The 25506-nt window shown below is 37.4% G+C and overlaps 1 protein-coding gene across 23 annotated transcripts in view; it reads right to left on the reverse strand.

Annotated features, from left to right (window-relative positions):
- The window catches only part of sorbs2a (sorbin and SH3 domain containing 2a), a 72200-nt gene that overhangs the window by 18205 nt on the left and 28489 nt on the right, over window positions 1-25506 (reverse strand). For 13 of the 23 annotated variants that reach the window (XM_017305108.1, XM_017305098.1, XM_017305111.1 and 10 more), the window contains 13 exons: window positions 21402-21457; window positions 20365-20454; window positions 17964-17990; window positions 16593-16717; window positions 15670-16311; window positions 13974-14402; window positions 11116-11242; window positions 9685-9860; window positions 7564-7630; window positions 6522-6572; window positions 6183-6387; window positions 5379-5493; window positions 1584-1655 (listed from right to left, as the gene is read on the reverse strand). In XM_017305108.1, coding sequence (XP_017160597.1) covers window positions 1584-1655; window positions 5379-5493; window positions 6183-6387; window positions 6522-6572; window positions 7564-7630; window positions 9685-9860; window positions 11116-11242; window positions 13974-14402; window positions 15670-16311; window positions 16593-16717; window positions 17964-17990; window positions 20365-20454; window positions 21402-21411 — 2136 coding nt within the window. In that variant the 5' untranslated portion in view covers window positions 21412-21457. The remainder of the gene's footprint in view (window positions 1-1583; window positions 1656-5378; window positions 5494-6182; window positions 6388-6521; window positions 6573-7563; window positions 7631-9684; window positions 9861-11115; window positions 11243-13973; window positions 14403-15669; window positions 16312-16592; window positions 16718-17963; window positions 17991-20364; window positions 20455-21401; window positions 21458-25506) is intronic. The other 10 variants (XM_017305135.1, XM_017305134.1, XM_017305131.1 and 7 more) reach the window with 7 other exon arrangements.

Below are 25506 nucleotides of genomic sequence, written 5' to 3' on the forward strand. Positions count from 1 at the left end.
GGAATTTTGGAGATGATGCTACCGGTATAAAATAAATGAATGTTTTTACACACCTTTACCAGAAATGCCAGAAAGGTCTGTATTTGTGCTATTTTTCTGCACCTAGCAAAAGTACAAACGTAGACCTGTCTATCTTCATTTTTCACAAACACACAGAAGTATCACACACATGCAGAGTGAAGATTGTGTGCAGAAAGCAAATAAAAACACAAGCCGCAGTGTTTATCTCAGAAGGCAGTGGACTGTGCAATCAAACGTGATTTTAGTGCATCTTAGCAAGCGTCCAGCTGGCACGATCATTCAGTGAAGCGTGAGAAACCTTCTATTTTGACGACTTATTAGATCATAAAGAAACTTTGGAAATTACAGAAAGAAATCTCAATACACAGATGAAATTTCCACGTGAACATTTTAAAAAAAGCCCCTGAAAGTGAACAACTGATGCCATGCACTGAAATCATATCAGATAGAGGCATATCCTCATCAAACAATAAAAATTAGTGAGAAAACAATAATTTGATCTCAGATAATCAACCGTCATGTAAACACCACCTATGTACAGCAGGGGCCATTAAAAAGCTTAGCTCATAGACAACCAGAGCGTTTTCAACTACTGCTAAATAAAACAAAACTACAAGCAGGTAGGAATAAATACATTCTTGAATAAGTTTAAATAACAAGAAATATATGCGTGTTACCTCACATCAGGTGTTTATAATAGAGATGTGCCGATCAGGTGTTTTCCTGCCGATACCGATTCCGATCACGTAATTATTTATTTTTTTAATCATAAGCACTACCGGTTACATTATGTGGAAAAAGGAACCATAAATTCACCTTAATTTAGACAAAAACTTGTTTTTAATAACTTTTTCCAAGAAAAAAAAAAAACAGGCATTGTGCAAATTGTACTGCTATCAGTAATACTATCTTTAACAGACTGATAACATATGGAGGCTCTGAAGAGGCTAAATAATGCAAAAAGTCAAAATAAAACCTCTCAACATTGCCAAAGAAATTAAAGTATAAAACTTAACATTCAAAGGCGCTATAGTTACACATCACTTAGGATTTGTTGCTGCGCGTTTGCGCAGTTGAAAGAAAGAGGAGACCAGCTGCAGAGGCAGGCTGCAAAATGAGATGCAGGTGATCRGTTTGTGTGATCGGCAACAAGGGACCGTGATCAGCGATCACCGATCATACACTTTTTCACAGAAATCGGCCAATTATGATCGGTGGCCGATCGATCGGCACACCTCTAGTTTATAACAAGGAATAGTTTTTCTTTAAGCTAACAAAGTGAGTCAAAAGAAGTATTTTCCAAACCTGCTCATAGCCAGATAAACTAATAAATAAACTACTACATGGATTTAAAAACAGGATAACAGACAAATCACTGTCACATTTTTGTGTTTGTGTGTGTGTGAAGGGAGGGGTCACTGCACCAAACAAATACCACATGCCCAAACAACTCGCCCCACCAAGGTGGAACCAGAACAACAGTGTCCTGGGAGAGGGAGGAGATGGAGGTGTACGTCTATCGGCAGAGTTGTGGTTGCAGGAGCCATTGAGCTCCAACTTACCGGCCGCCCAAACTCCAGCTCGGAAAAGAACTTATACCAAGGCTCGTTCTCTAAATCTATGTCATCATAGGTCTGAGAGAGCATGACAGGGAGGAGAAATAGAAGAGAGACAGAAGGAAGGAGGCATGGAGGGGAATCACACATAAAGAGAGACACGGACCCCTTGGTTAGGAGAATGCAAATGAAGATGATCACAGGATGAAGATGTGGAACAGCAGTGCTGATGGAAAAAACCATCTCTGGCTTCTTTTTACAAAACTATAGTGACAGCATGGTTTCAGAGTCCGACTGCTTAAATCTGAAGTCAACATTTAGAAGACAGTTCTATAGTGCCTTTTAAAAGTGTGCATACCCCTGGTGCTGTTCAACATTTGGCACACTCCGACCCCACGCTTCAATCTATTCTCATGATAAACCAGGGATGGTTGCTGTCCTTCATGGTGTAGAGTCCTTGCTCCGACATAGCTGAATTAATGACTGAATCAACTCCTAAACGAGGCCGGGTTATGAACCATTCATTTACTCTGTGTTGGGTCAGGGGAACACTTAAAACATGCAGGACAACAGCTCTGGAGGACTGGAGTGACTCACACAAAGAACAGGTAAAATATAAATAAAATGAATTCATTTTCAAGTCTTACCATAGCTTCTCTTTTGGATTTAGGTGTGGACTTTGACTTAGCCACTCTAACACGTGGATATCTTAACCATTTCATCACAGTTTTGGCTGTATGTTTAGAGTTGTTGCATTACTGTAAGGTGAAACTCTGGCTTCCCTGTTGAAGTTAAAGTTTCTCCCACAGCATGTCGCTGCTAGCACCAGAGTAGGTTCATTTACATGTTTTGTGTACCTTCATCATCAGGTAGTGACTAACTGAAAACAGGACCCTCTCCCCAGCTCCCCCTAATGTTTTTCTCTCTAAATAAATGCACAGATATCTGGAATATTGAATTATGAATAGTTTTGCATCGGCATTTTTTCTTTAAATTTAAATCATTATTTATGTTCCCATTTATTTGGTTGGGAGAAATGTTTTAAACAAAGTAAATGATCACAAATTATCCATAATGCAAAAGTGGACTCAAGTACTGAAAGTAAAAATTTGAAGGGTATTTTTTTCACAGTATGCTCAATCATACTGTGCGAAAAAAACCTGGCTGTCCAACAGCTCTGTCTGCTCTTTCTAACCTTACTCCCACATAACAACTGGAGTCTTGCTGCCAAATGAAACATGGCCAAGAGATGCTTCATAGCTGCTGGAGTTGCAGCTCTCTTTCTCAATAGAGTTGTTGTTTTTTTTTTTTCAGAAATATGACTAATCTATAAAAAAAAGCCTTTTGTACAGAATGTCAGGGACTCTAATATAATTCAGGCACACTCACACAACCATTAACAACAAAAATCTTAACGAGTACTATTTTGTCTTTGGCCCATTGCCTAGAAATATCTTTCATGTCTGTTTTTCCCTTGAATAATGGAGAGCGGAGGCAGGGAACAGACAGCAGATCCAGTCAGTGTGGGCAGCGTCTGCAGCTTTCGCCTTTTATTGCTGCTATCAGGAGCTGACTCATACATCATTGCCCCAGGAGTGCTTTCTGCAGACATCACATTAAATGTCAGACCCTAAAAACTCTTTTCTTCTCACTTATTTCTTTGAAAAGGATAACATTTCTCATTATGGTGTTCAAATCTCAAACACTGTTATAATTATTTTGAACCCAGCTCTATCTACAATTATCATTTCTGTCTGCCCTGACATTCACAACAGAACAACTGACAGCATGCTGAGTGTTGCTAGGAAAAAACTGAATAGAAACCTTGAATTTAGATGCTTATATTCACTTGTACTCACCAGGTGTACTACAACACAGCGTAAAAAGCCACAAGTTAAACTCATCTATTTATTACTGTAACATGATTTTAACAAAAAAAATTTAAGCATTGAAATGAATTTAAAAACATTTATTCATGAGAGGAAAAAAATTCTAAATAGTAATTCGCTTTACAAACATCAGTGGTACCTCAGTTGCATCCCTACTAAAGATTTGTTCAGCTAAGACATTTTAAATTCTGAAGAAAAGCCTACAGACTTTTCTGTTGAAACACTGACTTTCTGTAAGGAGTCAAATACAATCCAACATGTTGTTTGGGAGGCATGTTAGCTAAAAGCCATTTCTGTCCATTCTTCACAAAGTTTCCTTCAAAGAACAAGGACTTTCACTGGAACAGTGTACTTTGGTAAAGCCTGACAAACGTGTGATTTCAAAAATAGATCAGAGCTGGTATGTGCCCAGCTGTGTAAGCTTGTGATGATAAACACATAACTGAGCGAATCCTGTTACACAACTGACACGGCAATAAAATCACTTAAAATAGTCAAAACCAAGGTTAAGCAAACTTATAAATAAAGATAAAAAATGTTTTAAATCCCTTTGGCTTTGTTTCAGTATGCAGACAATACTAAACATAAGTGACAATGCCTCTCTTGGTCCGGTACTGTGTGGTCACATATCTGCTGCTGATATTTTAGGCTTATGAGCTACAGGCAGCTTTTTTCTTCAGCCTAGTTTTTTTCATATTGTCATGTTTACATCTGCCTTCACATCGTTTCAGGTAAGTAAAATTATCTATAATCTGGTTAATGTAAAAAAATGCAATTGTAGAGCTTTGGTTTGGTTCACCTTTCTTTCTCCATCATCACATTAGCTAAATGAGAAACTGTGGTGTTGCCTAATGGCACATAGTAGGTTAGAGTGGCACATAGGTTAGAGTCCCTATTGTGAATTTTTTGGTACATCTTTAAGTCTGGACACAAACATTCTGCAGTGAAATACAAAACAACATTATGTAAAACAATACTGTAAAGGTTTAAATTACAGTATTCAGATTAGGCCTAAAGTAAAAGGTGCAGGTATTTTAGTGTACCAAACTGAAAGGGTTGAACCAGAACCCTTTACTACAAGCACATACTATTACACCACTAAGTCCTACCTTTGGTAAATTATGTTTACAGTAATGTTTTAATTTTACCAACACATATCTTCTGACTAGAAGCAATATTAACATTTTGTCGCAGTCAATAGTGCTGATAATCTAAAGGTTTGTGCCAAACAACTAAAAATGCATCATCACTGAGGCTTTTGGGAAGATAAAAATCCAAAATATATGGTTACGTCAAGACAGAAATGATTCACAAACAAAATCAACCTTCATCTCAGTCTCCAAACCTGAACCCAAAAGAAAACTTGTGGGCTAAGGTGAAGAACAGAGAACAGAAGAGAGTTTGCGCAAATAAGGAATGATCAAATGTCTTCCTCTGTGAGCTGTAACCTCACATGTCACACAAGCAAAAGAGCTGTGCTGTCGACCAAATATACAGTAGAACTGCAGAGTTTTTCAATAATGTGGAATGATTTATTTAAAAAATTCTGTTATTGCTTAAAGTGAGTTTTGTCACATAAGGCATAAACATGTTTCAATTAAATGGTGGATTTTTTGGTGTCAAATTATTGAATGTTTTTACCAGGAGTGTCAACAGGTGTAGAGGGGAAAAATGACATAATCATGTCTATTAAACCATTGAGAAAGAAATAAACAGTTGTTGTTGATGAGTTTGTTGGAATGTTGGTTGCACTGCATTTGTAGCTTAATTTAAATGGCGGTTTGCAACTAAAGTTGCTTCCTCTCATCAACTCAATCTTCTGCATGCCAAGATCACAGTACACTTCATATTTCTGTGATGCGGGCAAAAGATATTTTAGAGAAAAATTTGAGACATTAGAAAAATGACTCACTGGTCTTTCATGCTCCAGAATTGATGACTTGCCAGGCTCATACTCAAAAATACTCTTGGGCTCTGCGCGGTACTTTCGTGTGTCCACTTTCCTGTCTGGAGGACCCCATTCATTCCTGATGCACGGGAAAAAAAGAAATGTGTCTCTCAGGAAACAGCCTCAGTAAAGACAAAGATGAAAAGAAGATGGGTTTGGGTTTGGTGGCATAGATCAGAAGTATAGAAGACATTTTTATTTTGAGCCACATCAAGACAATGAATGTTCTTAAAGTGCCTGTTGTTCCAGAATGTATGTACCCATTAATAAACTGCTAAAATATTAATAAAAAGCTGTGTCTTCATTTGATAAGTACTTCTTAAATTAAATTATCCTGAATGTCTTTTTACACTGTTTAGTCTCTCCAGGTTTTCATGATCGTTTTTGTGATTTTTTGCAATAAATATCACTGATTTGGTGGAGCTAATTTGGAAATATTTGCCGTGATTATATTGAAATGAGAGGAAACTAGGCTAGTTTACTCCAGAGCAAGTAATGCAGGTGTGCATTGATCACACGCTATAAAAAATATTACAACTGCTTCTAGGACCCAGGACTCATATACCAACCATACACATTGTAGTGGATTTTCAATGCCATGGCGGGAGTTAATGCACTGCATGTCAATGTCTAGGATGCAGTTATGGAAAGGATATTTTACAACAATAAGCTTAAGACTGTGAGTCAAACAATTTCACACTGCTGCATTAAATCCAACCCAGTTCCTCAGTAACACCCAGGTGCTCAGTAAGAAGAAATTTCTCTTACATGTCTGTTGAATCTTTGTCCCGGTCGCTGTCTCTGGCCCTAAGCTGCAGGAGGGAGGGCATTGGTGGAGGTGGTGGTGGTGCTGGGGAAGGTGAGGGCTCCCGAGGAACCCGCTGCCCACCGTTGTCTGAGGGGCTTTTGGACAGAGGTCTATATGTGTGTGTCCGAGGAGGTGGGTGGGCCATGGTGGTGCTGTAGTTGTCGGCTGAGGACAGAATGGAGGAGACAGTGGAGGGAGAGGTAAGGAGGGCAGTAAGGCAGAAAGGAGGAGACATGCAGGTTGGGAAGAAACGATAAGAGTATGAAACAGTTTTTTGTTCCTTGGAGAACATGTCTCACCATTGTTTATGAAAGCATATGTTGCATTGTATGTGCCAGAGTAGTCATCATCTGGAGCAGAAAAGGTAAAAAGACGGATTGAGATACATGCAAACACATATTATGAAGCATAAACTCTAAAAGTAACTAGCAGGCTTCAATAATGACAGTAACACAGTGATGTCTAGTATTTGTGTTTTGCAGAACCAGAGTGACAACTACTGTACCAATTTAAACATGATTTACACCATGTCTGTTCATGGGGAGGATGAATAGATATATTCATCTTTATGAACATGTTTGCCTTCCCCAATCATTCAATATTTTACTGGAACTCATGTGCCAACAAGGTTGACACATGAGTTCCAGTAAAATATATTTTCTAACTTGGGATTTGCATAAATATATTGAAATGAATGACTGGGTTTTTCTATTATTTTCTATGAGATGATGCTACTGCAACAGAAGAGTGAGTTCATTATTTTCAGGTCTTCAAAAATGTATCTTTTCCAGGGGTGGCAGGAACTGTGAAGTGGCAGTGATCTTTCAGGTGGTAGAAGAAATTTGTTATGAAACTGTAGAGGATACTTAGAAGTGAATGGCATATCTTCACTGGAATGCAGTGGGAATGTGTGTGTTTTCCATGTGCTGTGATAAAAGAAGCCTGAGCAGATCAGAACAATTAAGCTTTGTGCTGACTGTGTCTTTCTGTCAGACCCAGAAAATTAGAGCAGATTTCCCAGGACAGCTCTGAGTCTATTAGAGGGCTCTCGCTATCCCATCTCCGTTCAAGAGTTTCCTTCTCATATCTAATGAGTTCTGGCTCTGAGATTGTTTAGGTCTTTGGTTTTAACAGGAACTGACAGGCAAAGATGCGCGCGCACACGCACACACACCCACACGCACACGCACGCACACACACACACACACACACACACACACACACACACACGCACACTTACAAACTGAATGCATACATGACCAACTCCTGTTCAAGCAGGCAAATCATCTGATCAAGGCACATAATGGGGACATTTTTCAGGCTGCTCTGGTTTGGACATACCTGCTTTGTGAACTTTGTGAATCTGTTTGAACATAGTTTTGTACCAATCTTTTGGCCTGTCAACTGTCTGTGGAGAAAAACACCAAGAAACATTTTAAACAATTTGTTATTAAGTGAAAAAATAAATCAAATGTTAACTTTAAGCAACACACAAAGTTATTCCCGACAGAGTTGAAACTGTTATTCTGCAAGCTGATTATTTTCAGGCAGTTGAATCCCAGGAAAAAACTTAAAGTGATACATTATTCATAAAAATTTAATTATGCTTATGAAAATGCTGCACTTGCTTGGTGGAAAATCTAATGAATTTAAAAATAAAGTATTTGAGGACTCAAACTGACATTTTACACAATTTAAAAAAACATTCTTTCCAATTCTTTTTTTTTTACTTTACCCTTGCAGTATGACCATGTTCTGTCATATTATGGATTAAAAAACATCAAGATAAATTTGCATTTCTACTTCTCTTGTATTACATATATAAATCTGACTATTATTTCCATTGATGTCAATGATATTTGTTATTCAAGTATACAAACCCTTATCTTTGTCTTTCTATAAACTGATACTGTGGCATATAGAATGGGAACCACTCAGGAACCAGAATGTAACCATTATTTTAGAAATGCTGAAAAATACCATGACATGAGAGTCAGAACTTTTTCCTTTTGTTCAAACATTTAAGCAATATTAAACATATTTGTATTATCTGACTAAAAACATCAGAGTAGTTACAAAACGTGGTTTTCAAAAACTCATTAATTTATAAAAGGTTGAAATGTATTCAAACCAACCTGGAACAATGTAGAAATTTAATTGCCCCTTATTAAATAACAAATTAGCAAAGTCTGACAACATGAAGCGTGTAAAAGATCACAAAAGTAACAAAATATTTTCTGATCTTACAAAATGCACAACAGACATTTTGATTGACAAACTGATGTCAATCAATCTAGTAAGGGACTCCAGTGAACCACAACATCAGGCATTAGCCACAAGTTGAGAACAAAAGAATAGTTTCAAACTTTAAATGACTGGTCTGGCCACAAAAATTACTTCAAGATACAAAACAATGCAGAACAACATCTATAGGAAAACTTAAAACTACAAAACCAACTGCAGATAAATAAAATCAGCAGTTGAAAATCTGAAACATTTAACTAAACAAAGATAAACAGTTAATTTTATTTCTCAAATATTCAAGTCAGTTAATAAATTATAAGTGAAAGACAATTTGAGACAATTTGATAGAAGCTGATAAATTGTATAAATACAGAAAGATCAGCTGTAAACAATGCCTCTTGTCACTTGCAGACTGGCCAATAGTTTTCTAGAAATGCAACAAATCTGAGTGAGCAGGTTTAGTTTTACACAACAGAGTAAGACCTCAGAAGCTGTTGATACAAAAGCAAAGAATGGGCTCCCGGTGCTTTGCCGGGACTCAGCAGGAGAAATGCTTGTCTTTGTGTAAACACTATAGATCCAACAGCCTCTTCAAATAAGAGCTATCAAACGGCAGAAGGGCTTAATCCTTTCGTTATTCAGTAGCACTGAGCCCTGGTTCTGGATTCTGGAGGCGGCGCATGTAGCATTGGCAGGGATAAGAAACAGACCAATTATAGCTTCATTCTCCACGGTTACCGAACAGAGTGGCCACAAAAATGTCTGCTTGCTCACTACAAGGAGCATCTGTTTTTTTTTCTTTTTCTATCCAACTTCCCTCTGCATCTTTTCCTCATGTCTGTTCCACTCTCCATTCTGTACCTCTGTGGTGCAGCATGTCAGCGATCAATGCTTCTTCTCAAGAAGCTGACAACTGACTGAAGTGTTAATACAAGAAAAGCCTGAATGGAGAGGACACGCTTTCACTAGTAAAGAGCAACAGAGTAAGTTCATCTTCATAACTAGCACACAGAGAAAGAGTAAAAGAGATACTTCAACAAAGATAGTTGGACTCAGATGGGGCCTTTAATAAGGGATCCAGTTCCAGACAGCTGAGAGTAATTCTCTCTATTTTAGCTGATCACATGAAGACAGCCCAAAATGGGTCAGAAGACACTAAGGTTACGTCTTTGGACCTGATTAAAATAGTCTTTAGGCTCTTTGCTCATGTGACCTCACCGTGCGAATGGCAATAGGGATGCCAGACTCATCCACAGGTCCAATGCCTTCGTAATGCGGGGCTTTAACGATGGACACCTTCTTTTCTTCTTCTGAGAAGCGAGCGAGGGGCACTGTGCTGCTGATGCTGGTGTGACCTGAAACCACAGACTCCCTGGTGACCGATTCACTGCCCTCTGGTTACAAAAATGGAAAGGAGACAGACATGTAAATTAGTCTTTGTTATAGTCAAGAAAATTCTTGTGTTTTGGTTGTTTGCAGTTTTTTGGCCAATCGCCGATTACCAATCTTCAAAAGACCTGACCTGCCGGTACTATTTTTTTGTCTGAAATGTCGCTAAGTATAGCAAGAAAGTCACTGGGTGGCTAACAGTGGGTTGACTATTGTTAATTGCAAATGTGCAGATATGACCTGGTGGGTCGGTATGTCAGTCAAACCTTTCCCACAGAGAAGCAAAAGAGAACAGTGGTCAATTTTTAGGCCTTTGCTAATAAGATTGGCTTCATATAAAAGTATCGGCTGACCACCGATCTAAAAAATTAAGGAAATCGGCACCAATAAATCGACTGGCTGATAAATCGACTTGCGGATAAATCGACTTGCCGATATACAGTATCGGTGCACTCCTAGTTTTGGTCTTCTACTACTAAATATATTTACTTTCCATGCGCTTATCAGGGACATAATGTCCTCTAATCAACACGGGTTCAAACAGAGGCTTACTTTCAATAAATGTGTCTAAACGTCATACAATGTCTTCAATTGACAGAATCAAAACCTGGTTAGTTTTCCTGAGTGATGGATTGCAACTACCAGTTTTTCTCTACTGGCTTAAAAAGGACTCATTAGAATGACGGACCAAAAAAGGGGAGACCTCTCCAAAACATACATATTTTAGGTCTAAATGCTTTCAAAAGAATGATCTAATGGTCAACTCAGACTGAGCTATCTGGCCTCAATAATAACAGGTATGTTTTCAGGAGTAAATGTGAGGATCTCAAGTCAATCTTATGTTTTAAGTATAGTAGCAGCAGCATCAGGCAGTGGGACTGCTTTGCTAACGGTGATACTGGTGGATAGAACAACGGCAGACAATCTCCACATTCATCAACTTCACTTTCAACTACTCAGTAGACAGCAGAATAACTAAAGAATTGGGGCCAAGATCCCAAACATAGCCCAAAGATGGTACCAGGTCAACATAAAGCTTGTGGAATGGGCTTCCTGAAGTCCCGATCAATAATAAATTCAAGTCATTAATTATTTACTTAGATCCGGATCATTATTTAGGCCTAATTGTAACTCTACTGATGGAAGTGTTAAGCTGCAGTCACTGATTTAGGCCTGACAGAAGGAATTTAGGTGAATCAATTTACCTTTAAGTGAACTGACTAAACATAAAAAGAAGCTGACCAAAAAACAGTGACTCACCTGAGCTCCTGCTGTGTCTCTGGAGGCCTGTGTGGAGTGATGGAGGAGGAGGAGGATATGATGGTGGAGACATGGGCCTCTGTGGATGGCTGGAACTTCCATTCATTGCATGAGAAAGAACCTGACCCTATGAGTGACCCACAAGCCAGAAAAAGAATTAACATGTTAAAAACCTTCTCAGCAATGTAAAACATTTTATTAAAAGTGTAAACTCATAGAATAAGAGTAAAACACACAAAGATAACTTCTAAAGGAAAAAAAAAACATGTTACACAAGAACAGTTGGACAAGTAACAACAGAAGAAATTAGATCTAAAGTTATTTACACAAATAACTAATTCAGTAACTCTCTATTGTTAGATAGGGAAGTCTGATTTCTTGGAATTTTATGACATGAAATATAAAAACACCAACAGTAAACAAAGACAACTCATTCACAAACATCTCTATTATAAATGAGTTAATGAAAGCAGGACAGCAGACATGGCCTGAGGAGAATGGGAGGCTTTGGTTAAAATAAATAAAAGTGCTCCCCCATTCAGAGACATTCAAATAAAATATTTTATCTGGTAAAGAAAGAGCAGTTAAAGTAACAGCACTGGGGTTTCAAATCAAGAAGGGAAACGTTCATATTCAACCGAGCCTTGTTTATGTCTTCTGTTCATCTGGATCTTTGTGGAAGGCAATCTAAATGTGTTAGTGCTGTGGACATTTTTCACTTCATTAACCTGATGGATGCTGCAAGTACGAGACTCAGAATTACAAGTGATGGCACAATGCAACTATGACCTCACACAACAGATGCAAACCTAATAGCTCGGAAATGTCAGATGAAGTAATGAAGCTAAATTCAAAATGATTGTTGAGTTTCGATAACTGCCTTTTGTTGTAGGACTGTAAAATGAACAGACTGTTTTACGCTACGTACAGAGCTCTGCATATTTATTGGCACCTTTAATTAAACACAACTGAATTAAATGTATCTGTTTTTGGAAGTAGCTTGATGTCACACTTAGAGACTCATGCAATGGCAGTACTACACTGCTGCCTCAGCTTTACTTGACGCCAAGTGATAGTCTGAGATCCAGAGGCGGTCCGCGCATCGTGAGGTGAGACGCCCCTCCACAAGATGCCGCCCTTGTCGCCCATATCAGAAACCATCACTGCTGTGATTGATAAAAATTGAGTTATTTGGATTCTTTAAGTACTACAAATATTTGTGTCCAATCAGTTGCTTGTATTTTTTTCCTCATCTTGTTTCCTCAATATTTAGATTTTGGAAGAAAAAACAGCAAAATATTGCAAATACATGCCAAGGACACTGAAGCCAATAAATATAAGAATACTGGCTAGAATGTTTTAATGTAAGGAAAGTGAGTTGAGTTTGTGACTAACTGCATGCAGGTGAAATAAAAGAATTATTGAAAACAGTCTGCTGGTAACAGCTTTAAATAAAGTGCTTCAATCTGCTTGATTTGAAAGGTCAGAGTAGCACATTAATAACAAGAGGCTCTTAAATTAACATTCCGGTTGAGCTGTATTAAAGAATATTTTAGGAATCAAACTATCACGACAGAAAATTACTTCTGCAATTTGAATAATAGTGTGAAAAAATGCTTCATCTTCAGTTCCAACAGCTGTAATGTGATCCTGTAGTGGTGTTTTTATGTTAACACAATGCACTACAATGCTCTTTTGTTTTGCTTAGTCTTTTGCTAGACTCAGAACGTTACGTTTCCCCAGAGAAACAGTAATTACTAAGGGCAACTGCTTTGCTTGGTAAATTATCACCATGTTGGGCAACTTGCCAGCTGACGTCGCCACAGAGATAATTGTCACATCATAGTCATCTGCTGTGTTTACAAGCTGGGACGAACTCTGGAGAAAAGCAGTTGTTAAATACCACTGTGGATCATCTCCTAGGTCATTATGAGGAAGATAATAGTTCATGTCAGTATCGTGGCAGGCCGCACATAATTCAAAGTTTTAAGTCAAAGATCATCAGGGAACTCCTTGGGTTCCTTACTGATAATTTTTTTCATCTTCACTCTTGCAGAGTGAAACCATTTTAACTAGTTTGCCAATGGATGCAATAGAAACATGCAATAAATGGCAAATAAAGAATATTATTTCAGTAATCAGGACAGATGGCATGAGAGGACAGAAATCTCTGCTAAATTTCGGAAAGTGACTCAGCCACCCAGGAAGACAATACATCCATTAATCTGCTGTGATGACTGAAGTGAGAAGGTCACCTTCTAAAATATCAAGAAGGTTTAGAAGTCACGGGATCTAAAACACAAGTTAGAAATTAACACCTAAAACCTATGTTGTGCTTTTTGCCTCTTTCAGTGGGGGATGGCCATTTGATCTGTCATCTAACTTTTTTTGAAGCCGTTTGGCACGGGATATTTTGTACTGACTATAGGTCACTTCATACACACGTTTTACAGTTTTAGCTTTGGATATTCAGATTAACAACACTGATGTCCATGTCATAGTTTTCCCTGTAAAAACATATTTAAATTTTTACCCCATTTGGATTTATTTTTTTGTCATAGCTGGCTGTGGTATTGGTCTTGCACACCAAATTTGCATGCAAGTTAAGTTAAGTTGACATTAACCTAAAGCTGACATGAATACATCCACATAAGCATAAAGAAACAACACTGAATTGAATTCTGACATCTGATAGGTGAGGAGCAGTTAATGGTTAGTGGAAGTAAAATAAAAATGAAAAAAAGACATGTAGTAATCACACATTTTTCAGTTTAGTCATTAAAATGATTAGCTGGGAGAGAAGGGACACTTTTTTAATGTAATGAAATGTTACAGAGGTGGCTTGTTCAGATAATTACATTAGTGACAGTAGCTGCTGCAGCAGTGGAGCCCACAGAGGTTGTTAGCACATCATCAGGCCCAGCAGTGGATATGTAGGTAGAGACATGGCTGAGCGTGGGCGAAGGCGTGGGTGAGGCGCCAGGTGAGTCCAGGCTACAGATGTGAAGCTCATCAAGCAGACCCGCCGTGGATGACGAGTAGTGGCTGAGCGCCGACACTGTCACGGGGGAAGTCGCTGGTGACACACAGCTACCAATGCTCATGTTGCTGAAAGAGGCGACGCTCTGCCCACTGATTGCTCCAGTTTTCATAACAGCTCTGCTAGGAACATATGGGGTGGGTGACGATAAGGCCTTGGGCATTAAGCTGGATGGGTAGTTGAGTGATTCAGAGCTCTGGCAGCGACAGGGGGAGTGCCGTGCTGAAGGGTCAGGGGAAGGAGGCCCCTGGTGTTGGAGTAAGAGCAAATTGGAGGAAAAGGAGGAAAGGAGGCGAATGCTTAGTTACATCACTTATTAGCCAACGAGTCAAAAGGCTTAGAGGTGGTGTGACAAAACAATTCACGGTTGGCTGATGGTAAATTCAAGCTGTAGTAATGACTTTCAAAACATAAAAAAGGCTGTAAATTAAAGACGCATCATTAGTATAAGTTTAGTGATGAACATTAAGTGATTCTTCCTGTCAATGAGATAAATATTTACTAAAAGAAATATTTGGTTAATGTCACACATACAATAAACATGATTACATATCGCAGTTTTGTTGGTCAAATGGAAGCATCAAGACTAGACAACTAAAGCGCAGCAGACAAGTTGTATACAAAACCCATCAAAATACATTCCATTTATTTATAAAGAATGTCAAAAGAAAAAATGTGACTTTTTACCTACTGATCAGAGCTCAAGGACTGGATCAGGATCCTGATCTAGGCATGTTCAAATGACTGGTATTGAGAGTCCTTGACAGAGTTAAACTACTGTTACCTGTTGCTACAATGTTTGTGAAGGTATGTCTGCTTTTATGATGTTCAAAGGGCTAATTTCTTTTTAACTTCGTTAAAGGCAAAATGCAAACAAGTCAAATTAAAATGGCGCTAAATGTTAACATTAGCCCAGTGATTCAACAAACAGCTCTATATGAAAATGTCCTCAGTAGGAAAAAATGGTGTACTTCTTGAGTCCTTAGAAAAATAATGGTAAGGCTATGAGTGTTTCTTGTCATGTTTTGTCAAATATCTGTCAGCTTACTTAACCAAGCTAACCCGTGTTGGAGCAGCACATTACGGCTGTTAACTGTAGAAGCTAAAAGGATACGGTGTTGTTAAGAACATCACATCACTGGTGAGTCAGTGGGTGTAATACTGATGAAATATGGTGTTATTTAATGCAATTTTGACATTGACTGTATTATTTTTTACAGGGTATTTGGGGCTCTGGTTTTGGCAAAGTGCTGATTGTAAATGACTTGGTCCACTATAAGTGACAATAATACTTGATCAGGATATCTCTACTTTTATCACATAGACTCTAAATTTGGCATTTGACAAATGGTACTTTGACCACATGTTTTGTGTAAAATCATCTAACACAAACAAATGTGTAGCCATTTAGTCACTCTTGATGCTACCAACGTCCAAACACTCGTGCTTGACTGCAAAGACTAAGTAGTCACTGAGGATCTTGCTCTAATTACACTGCATAGTCAGGTATGTACCAACAGTTGTGCAGGCGAAGGTCTTGGTGGAATAGAAGGAGGAGGCATTGTCATCTTCACTTGCGTTGAGGTCTGATCTGGATCTTGTTCTGGAACCTTCACCTCCACTCTTGGATTTGAAGCCAAAGCTGCTGGATTTTTTAGATTTTCTGCATTTAAGTGGACATAAACTGAAGCCTTCTGTGATGGGGGTTGGGGTGTGTTTGAAGCCATTTGTGGAGGTGGAGAAGATGGTGAGAGGGAGCCTGAGGTCAGGATCTTGGAATGGGCTTCAAATTGAGGGTTAACGTGATCAGGGGGGTCAGGGATAGTGACTGGGGTTAGTTTAAGTGAAGAAACCTTACGTTTCTGTGTGCTGGTAGTGGCAGAGGCATTGAGGTTGCTCATATTATTTGCAGCTGTGGACTGATTAACCTGCTGGACTGAATTTCCACTGGTCTCTGAGTAAGAGTAAGAGGATGTGCTGCTAACTGTGTAGGATTCTTTTAATACAGCTTTGTCATTCTTTGTGAATGTTAGCCTTCTAGAACTTAAGTCATTAGGCAGCTCAATGATTGGGTTGAATTCCGGTGGATTGGTGCCAATGGACAAGAGGTTAAAGCTCTCTCTCCTGGGGGGTGGCTGTGGCAAGGGACTGACATCCTTGTTAGCCAATCAGAAGCAGAAGCCGGTGTAAGTTCAAACAACAAGAATAGGAAAAATAATCAGCACAAATAAATCCATTGCGACGTTGTCTCAAGAATGTGCTTACGAATCCAAACATGATTTTGCAGGATTTACTCATTTCCAACTATAATGGATTTTTACCAGGCAATGGTAAAAATCCATTCAATCTCCATATTAAGAGTCCAAGATAATTAAAAATGTTTTCTTACAACCTGTAGTTAGCTAAAATAATTCTAAAGCCAGTAAGAGCAGATTACCTGTGTGGGAGACTTTTTGTCCTGTAGGTTGGGTCTGACACTCCGAAATCCTTTGGCAGCAAGAGATGAACTGCTGGCATCTCCATTCTTCAAACCATCAGTAGCGCTGCGGGACCGCCAAGTATCTGCAGATTATAATAATATGATCTGGCGGGTGCTTTACTTTACATCTGTTTAGTTGTATTAGAGACATTTAATAGTTTCTTTGATCATGTTTAGATCTGCACAATATATTAGGAATATGTTACCATTGCACAATATATTAGAAATATGTTACCATCATAATATCTGTGTGTGCAATATTCATATCATAAAGGATTGCTTGAAGCCTGCTGGACAGAGTCTAACAGCAGCAGAAGTTCACACTGGACACTTAACGATTTTACCCAATATGCTAAAGGTCACAGACTAATGGAAGCACAGATGTGAACAAGAGGAAAGGAGAAAGCAGGCGTTATGGCCAGGATGGTGGCTAGATATGGGCCGGTATGAAATTATGACAATATGATGATAATGTCATGGTTTTGCAGTATCGTGCTTTTATGATTACTGCTCTAAAATGTGTTATTTTGCATTTTATTTAGAATGCTTTGATGTGAATGCATAGATGATTTGATTCTTAAATATCTGCTGAATTGTGGGCTGATTTTCAGCCTTTGACATGACCTGTTGCTGCCAGAACCACTAATGTTCTAAAAGAACAGATAGGACAGACATGAATTTAACTGGAATTTCATATTAGCTTATTACACAACTAAGTTATAATTTCAGCAGTGATACAGGAAATTAGCAAATTAAGTTATACTGCTCAACAACAGTTGTCTTTATACTGGCTTAATGCATCAGGTTGGGAGTTCTGTGGGAAACATTCATGAATTGCCTGAATGAAGGAATTTGTCACTGTAAATGTGCGGTATTGCTACACTTGACAATACAATTTCAACCATTTGCAGACAATCACAGAATACATTGGGCTCAATGTTTTAGGTTCAATCACAGAGAATGTTGGATCAGTTTTATGTTTTGCCACCCTCCCCCATATCTGCCTAAAAATTAAAAAAAAAGAACAGGGTAGAGTAAAAGGAGAAAATGAGTGCAACAGCATAAGAAGAAATTGTGGATAAGAAGAAAAATCACATAAGTTTGGCAGTATTTGTGATATTTAAAACAAAAAATAATCAATATTGACTATGAAATGCTTATAAGTTTTTCAGCCTATCAGCCAGCCCTAATTCAAGTTATGTCTTGAAAAATTCCGTGTATATCGCAGAGGGAAATAAAAAAAAAAACTACAGTATTTTTTCCAGTATAATGCAGCCCTACTCATGTTCATTAATGAGATTGTTTTTACCAGAAAGTCCAGTCACTTACCAAACTCTGATGAGTGAGAATCATTAGCTGGGAAACAGAGAAGAGTAAACATAATAAGTAATGTCTCTATGAGTGGCTGGGTTGTATTATGTCCCTAAAACAGTGGATGAATGAAATATAATGACATGTAAATAAGAAATTAGCTCACAAACTACAATAATGTTGAGTGCTTCATAGACACACACTGTAGTGAACGAAGTGATGTAATACCAGAACATACCATAGACAACAGAAAATCAATTCATTTTATATTACACTAATTATACTATTGTGATGCAGTTATATCCAATATAACAGTATTGGATATAAAGTCCATATTTAAATTTGGAAAACATACTTAATAATAATCTTATTGTCCACATGTGGAAATCTGTCTTTGGCTTGTTATGGTGGTTAAAACACAATATATGATAAATAAAATTTTAAAAAATGACACCAAATGCTTTATTTTATAATTGCAGTTTGTTTTAAATATCTGTGGAACAAGAAACCGCAGAACCCAAAATTCAATGTTTTGGGCTCAGAGTGGCATAGACTTGAGAAGATTAGTTCATGTGAATATCATTTAAGCAAAACCTCCTATGCCACAGACAACCCATCATCTGCCAATAAAAAATGTGGTTAATTCCATTTTCTGTTGTCAAATTCATAAATTACAGAAGATACAATGCATTAACATTTTCACAGACTCTGTTCACATCAGGATGAAGGCCACAACACAATACAAGAAATAAAGTGGAATTTGGATGGTCTTGACAGCAGCCATATCCAGCCCTTTAATGTTCTCAACCACACCGCAAAAAACAGGGTAAACTAACAAAAATTAAGTGTTAATTGTGGATGCAAATCCATCCACAATACTTTTATTACTAATATTATTTCATTTATTTTGACGCCAATATAATTAATTTCCTGGGTAACACTTTATTTGAAGGGGGGGTGAATAAGACTGACATGACACTTTCATAAACATGACATAACACCTGTCATGAACATGAATAAGCCTTCATGAATATTTATGACTGTTGTCATTAAGCGTCATTCGGTAAATTATGACACTTTTAATACAAAGTTGACATTATTCAAAAATGTCTTTGTTATGACAACTTGACATTAACCAAGAAATCATTACTGTTTAAACTTTACCTTTAATAACATAAAGATACCTATTTTTTAAAGTGCAATCAGTAATACTTTAATAACAAATTTATATCAGTAATGATTTCTTGGGTCATAAATACTCATGAAGGCTTTTTTATGTTCATGGCAGATGTTATGTCATGTTTATGAAAGTGTCACATCAGTCTTATTCACCCCCCTTCAAATAAAGTGTTACCATTTTCGGATGCAGCCTCATTGTCCTACAGCTGTGCAGAACTGTTAGACTCTACCCCACTAAACATAGTTTTAAAGAAATATTGGCCAAAGAATTTTCTGAAGTCAAAGTTAAGACAATGTACTATGATTATGGAAAACAAATGGACTTGTCAGGAAACACAACTATTATTTACAGTTTTAGACTAAACATACAGTAAAATAATAAAGATCTTGCTCATATTTGATAATTTTTTTCAGTTATTTCATTTTATGGTTAAGGAGTAATATCTACAAGTGCCAGATAAAGCTAACAGTTATATTCAGTATTTATTATTAAATTTATAATTAGATCTCATCATGTGGCTGCAATAAACAATCCAAACTCTGCAACCCAGTACTAAGCTCAAACACCTTCCATATTAACACATGAACAAAATAGTGGGTACTCTGCTAATGAAAGAAAAAAAACACAATGGTCACTGAAATAACTTGGAACAGACAAAAAAAATTCTAAAAAATAACCAATGAGAAACAGACATTACTTATGAAATGTGGTTCAACTGAATCATTAAAAAATAAAATAAAATAGGCCTTTAATAACAATGGTGTTTCTGATTCAAAAAGAGGGCACAAACTGATGGTGGAAGTGCAGAAACTGTGATTTTTTAAAAAATTATTATTATTTGCTATGATTCAACCATGTCTGAAAAGTTATGGTGAGGCTGTAAGGTGCTTCAAATATTAGAACTGCCACAGGCCACTAAAAGTGGAGCATATGATTACATTTAGCTCATTTCTGTTTTAACTGCACAATGTGTTTTACAAATAAATGGAACATGGCACTAGCAAGACATGTAGACTCATGTGACCATTTTAGTCAACTTTAAAAAATGTGTTATAAAAGTTTGAATTATAGTTTATTTAGAAAGCCAAGCATGCCCATAAAAACATAACAGCAAACTACCATGCAATATCTTAAACATATTTTTGTTGACTCCAACCCCTTGAAAAAGCTAGTTTTAAAGTGTAGCAAAACGTTTCCCACTCAAAATTCAAATATCTGTGTGGTTGCGAGTGTTAGTACCTGTGGCCAAATTTGGTGAGCTCTGGACCCTCTTCATTGGAGAGAGTATGAGTGACAAGGCCACGCTTTTTCTTGCAATTCCTCCACTATCTGAGAATTCCCAGCCAGGCCCGAGATCAATGAGCCAGAAGCAGAAGCAGAAGCACACATGCACATGCACGGTCGCAAAAACAACACACCAAAACACAAATATACACACACACACACACACACACAAATGCAGTTAGAGCAAAGCACATGCATTTGAAGTGCTTACTTTATTTCAATGCACGCCAGCTTTTGGTTCTGCAGTAAGTATTTCTTGCAAGATTTAACATCCGTCGGTTTGTTTTGGTTTATTAGGTTTTGCTTACTTGCCAGGACATAAATTCAAGAACATGATTGGTTTATGTGCAGGGATCACAGATCCTTCTAAATTAAGTCAGCAATATCCAATGAGTGCTGAGAAAAAAATCCTGATCTTAATAATACTAATGCAGTTCTCAAACTGTTACTGTACGTAAACAGAAATATATTTATATTTACATGCTAAAACATACTAGGCTACCTTTTAATCTTTTGCTAATTACATCCATTAAACAACCTCACTTTCTACAAATAAAGATGGATATTGTATTTTCTTTCTCTGCAAAATCATTATGTGCAAAGCTATTTTACTGTTACCCTTTACACTACTAACAACGGTCCATTAATAAATGGAGTCAGGCCACCCGGCAGAACAGACACAGGTACATGTTGTGTTGAGACGTGTAGTTGATAGATTACTGATTAGTGGCTGACAGAGCTTTGAACAGTTATTATACTATGAAAACATAAGTTTTCACAAGTGTCAGACTGCCTTTACAAGAGCTCCATAAAAAGTAGCGCACAACAAAAAGGTACACTTTTTCTATTCATATTGACAACAATATGTATGCTTGCAAAGTAAAGCAAAAAACATCTCACAATAAAAAAAATATTGATCCAACTTTGGCATTGGAAGTAGGTTGATTCCACAATCTTTAAAACTATTTGCATGTCTGTTTTTGTGTTCATACCTGTATTCATACTGAAGAGCACTTCTTACTGATCTACTGCAGGGGGACACACTGTCCTGCAAAACAAACAAGACTACTAAGGGATAGAGTCTCAACACAAATCATTTAGAAGCTTGAAAAACGCTGGTCTCTTTATTCAGACACACAGTCACAGCAAAGCATCAACTCCATCATATTATAATTTAATAATTTGGTAAGCCAAAGAATTTTATGGTCATATATTTTACCATGAAAGAGAAAACCTGTGACAACCCCCACCACTGATAGATGTTCTGAAAGGTACAGCCTTCTGGGTTCTTCTTTTTACAGTTGGATTTTGGCAAGACAGAATCAGCCAGAAGTACTGTGCACTCCTCCTGTCACAACATTGTTTTAATAAAAGTTACATACTGCTGCTTTCAATATTTGGATTTATTTATAATGTAAATGGTAGCTTTACAACATTTACTACAACTCGTTAGGGTTTCAAAGTTACAAATTCCTGAAAATATAAATGATGACGACTGTTTTATACAGAGTGGAATATTCACAGGCAAATGTTGATTTGTATGTAAAAAAGTTGAAACAATGTTGCATGATTTACGTGATTTAAACCATTCACTATACTTTCTAAATCTCAATAAAGACAGTCATTATTCACACACGACATAACATCTGCCCTAAATACAGGTGTGAATGCTCTCCTAACACACCAATGACGGTTTCCCTCTGGCCACCTTCAGAGACGGCCATGGACATTAGTTTGTATTTTTGTTTCATAGTTTGAATTCAATAAATTCAATAAATCCTAAGACAAGCAGCAGTCATTACCGAGAAACATCAAAGAAAAAAAAACTTTTGTAAACAGCATTGAGCTAGTCTCAGCTAGTCTAAAACAATTATACAGACAAAAGATAAGGTTTATCTTTTAGTTGCCTTTTTTCTTTTACTTGCTGAATCGCCCCATTAATTTATTTTTTCTAAACTAGATACCGTTTGGGTGAGCATGTTTTCTCTGAACTATGCAACATATTATTTACAAAATCTCTTTTAATGTGGAAAAGCCCAAAATATTTATTCAGAAATATTTATTTGTGTAGGATATGTGCCATCAGAAGGATTAGGGGTTAAAATCTTTTGTCTTTAGTCAAGTCAAGATATTTTGAATAACACATTTCGAGTGATTTACATGATAAAAACAAAATACAGTAACATAACACAGTAACCAATTATGAAACAGTCAAACACTACATTTTAGTGACTAAGTGCTCAAACTGATGTTTAAAGTCCCTATCTTTCATACTGCAACTAAGCTTGTCATGTTTTGCAGATAAAATAACTCCACAAAAATCTGAAGCAGACACGTCTGCCATATTGATGTCAGAATGAAAAAGTAGTACAACTGATTACATGCATTTTAAGATGTAATGAAAGCAGATCAAGTTATGTCTTTTTTATCATTACAAAAGCTTTACAAAAAGTAATGTAGGACACATTTTTATATAAATAGTGGTAACATTAATTGTGCTTGCAAAGTAAAACAAAAAACATCTCACAATAAAAAAGATATTGATCCAACTTTGTCAAGCATCAGTAGGATGATTCCACAATCTTTAAAACTATTTGCATGTCTGACCATCCTTCTCTGTGATGTGAATATTATCTGAAGCTTAATGCCAGGTGTGAATGGTGATTGTTTAGCTTGTCTACTCACATCTGAATCAGTCAGAGCATTTGCCAGTGTCTAACCTGAACTGGGTTAAAGAGAGAAATAATCCTAATTCAAGGTTCTGAATACTGAATGGTAAATCAAAGGTGAGCTGTAAGTAGAGCGCAGGTTCGAACCAGCAACCCACCAGTTGCAGGATGAATCCAAGCCTCCTGAGCCACAGTTACCACTTAGTGTCAAAATCACTGCAAAGTGTTTAAAGAACAACCGATACACATATAACCTAACTGGGGGTAATATTGATGCAGATTACTATGTTGGGTTTAGCTTCATGAAGCTATTTTCCTTGAACTGTGGTTGAAAGGCACATGATTAATGTGTGCAGGGTATACTTCAAAAGTTGAAGGCCAGAACACACATTGCATTGCTAACTGAGTACATAATGCATAAAATGGGACTCTGGGCTTAGGGCACAAACAAGCAGCATCAACTCTATTGGCTGCCTTGAGACACATATTTCTGTAAATAACATGGAATTACTGCTAACATTGCATTACCCTGACACAATAACACAAATATTGATGTAATGTTTGTGAATGATGAGATGAAGGAATTTCTAGTATTAATGTGTATAACCTCAGGTTCTCCAAACCATTATTTTCCGCTGTATGTTGTACCTATTAAATAAATATATTGTGGAGAACAGAGATTTTTTTAATGTTGTGCTTGAGCTTGCACACTTTAAAAAAACAACCGATACACGATTGTTTAAGCTGTCGTCACATATTTGATGTTACACTACAAATTACCTTCATGCCAATAAATAGAAGCAGCAGTGATTTTCTGTAATGATGACAGAATGTACTCAGCACACACTCTATGACAAAGAATGGCAAGTATTTCCAGACATTTGCTCCAACACTATGACACCCTGGGGGCCTAATTTCACTTTGACAAGTAAAGTGCTAATAACCACACCTGTCATTGGTGTTTATTTTGGAGGAAGTATGTAAACGTATCATGACATGAATGTATTGACCCCTAGTATTAGGCTGCAGCGATGAGTGGCACTGGATGGATGGCAAACCATTCTCATTTATTTGATCAGGATGACAACTGTCCAGACTGTCATCAATTAGACACAGGGGCCATTTCTGAGATACCACTTCTATCCTTCAGAACAATAAGGTATATTTATATACACTTGGAATGAAAACAGAAAAATTAGCAACACCTCTTTAAATTGTACATTTCCTTACTTTACATTACTTTATATACTTTTTGTACTTTCACACAGGGAGTGTTTGCAAGCTTCACTCTCAGACCTGGTTTCAAAAAGTGCCAGTGTAAGACACACTGATCAATGGAAACGTGCAAATGAGGATCACAAAGCATGTGGGCAATAGATGGTTCAGTTGGTAGAGCATGCACACCATGTGCAGAGAAGAGGTGTAACATTACCAAAAACTCACATTATGGAATGAGACACGATACCGACATCATGTGAATGAGATGGGATGACATTTTAATATTACTTTTTCAAATCAATATAAACTCAACAAAGTGAGGTCTTCCTTTTTTCCCTTTCTTGAGACCTTAGGTCAATGCTTCAACTATGCTGTAATAGTGATGTAGTTCAATGTACTCCTAAGATGTTCAGTGATGCTTTCTACATTTTTCAGTATCTGAACATGCAGTGCTAACATAATATTTGTGTCTTTCACTCTGTTGCCATTTATCGTTCATACTGGAAGCCCAAAATGCAGCCAAACAAATGATTTAAGAGTAGTTTTATTACAACTTCATCAGGCAAAGTCATGCTGATCATAACTGGCTGGTGCTCGCAACATAAAAGTCACCTCAACAAGAAACCTTGAGAAGTTCTAATATTGCAGGCTGTTACACGACAAGTTCTTGTTACACTACTTGTTCAGAGGCTGTAGTCCAGGGGTGGGCAACTCCAGGTCTCGAGGGCCGGTCTCCTGCAACTTTTAGATGTGTCTCAACTTCAACACACCTGAGTCAAATAATGAGGTTGTTAGCCGGACTCTGGATAACCTGCCTGCACTTAGGAGGTGATTCAGCTGTTGGATTCAAGTGTGTTAGACCAGGGAGACATGTAAGAGTTGCAAGACACTGGCCCTCAAGGACCAGGATTGCCCACCCTTTCTGTAGTCTTTGAATCCATTATTATCCTGGTTCAATTCCTGGCCTGTGGCAGTTTACAGCATGATTCACTTTCTCTTTCCTCCCTATTACCTGTCCAGTTGCTGCTAAATGAAGGCCACGTGTACCTAAAAAATCTTCAGAAAAAAACCCCAACTCTGAAATACTATCACTTTTTTCCTCATTATGTGACATCTTCAAGATGCAATCAACACCCCAGTGAATTATGTTATTTCTAGAAATATTTTAGATCTGCATAAAGTCAGAAACAACAGGATATTCTCTGTTCTG

Source organism: Poecilia reticulata, linkage group LG1 (genome assembly GCF_000633615.1).
Source record: "Poecilia reticulata strain Guanapo linkage group LG1, Guppy_female_1.0+MT, whole genome shotgun sequence".
Taxonomy (NCBI): Eukaryota; Metazoa; Chordata; class Actinopteri; order Cyprinodontiformes; family Poeciliidae; genus Poecilia; species Poecilia reticulata.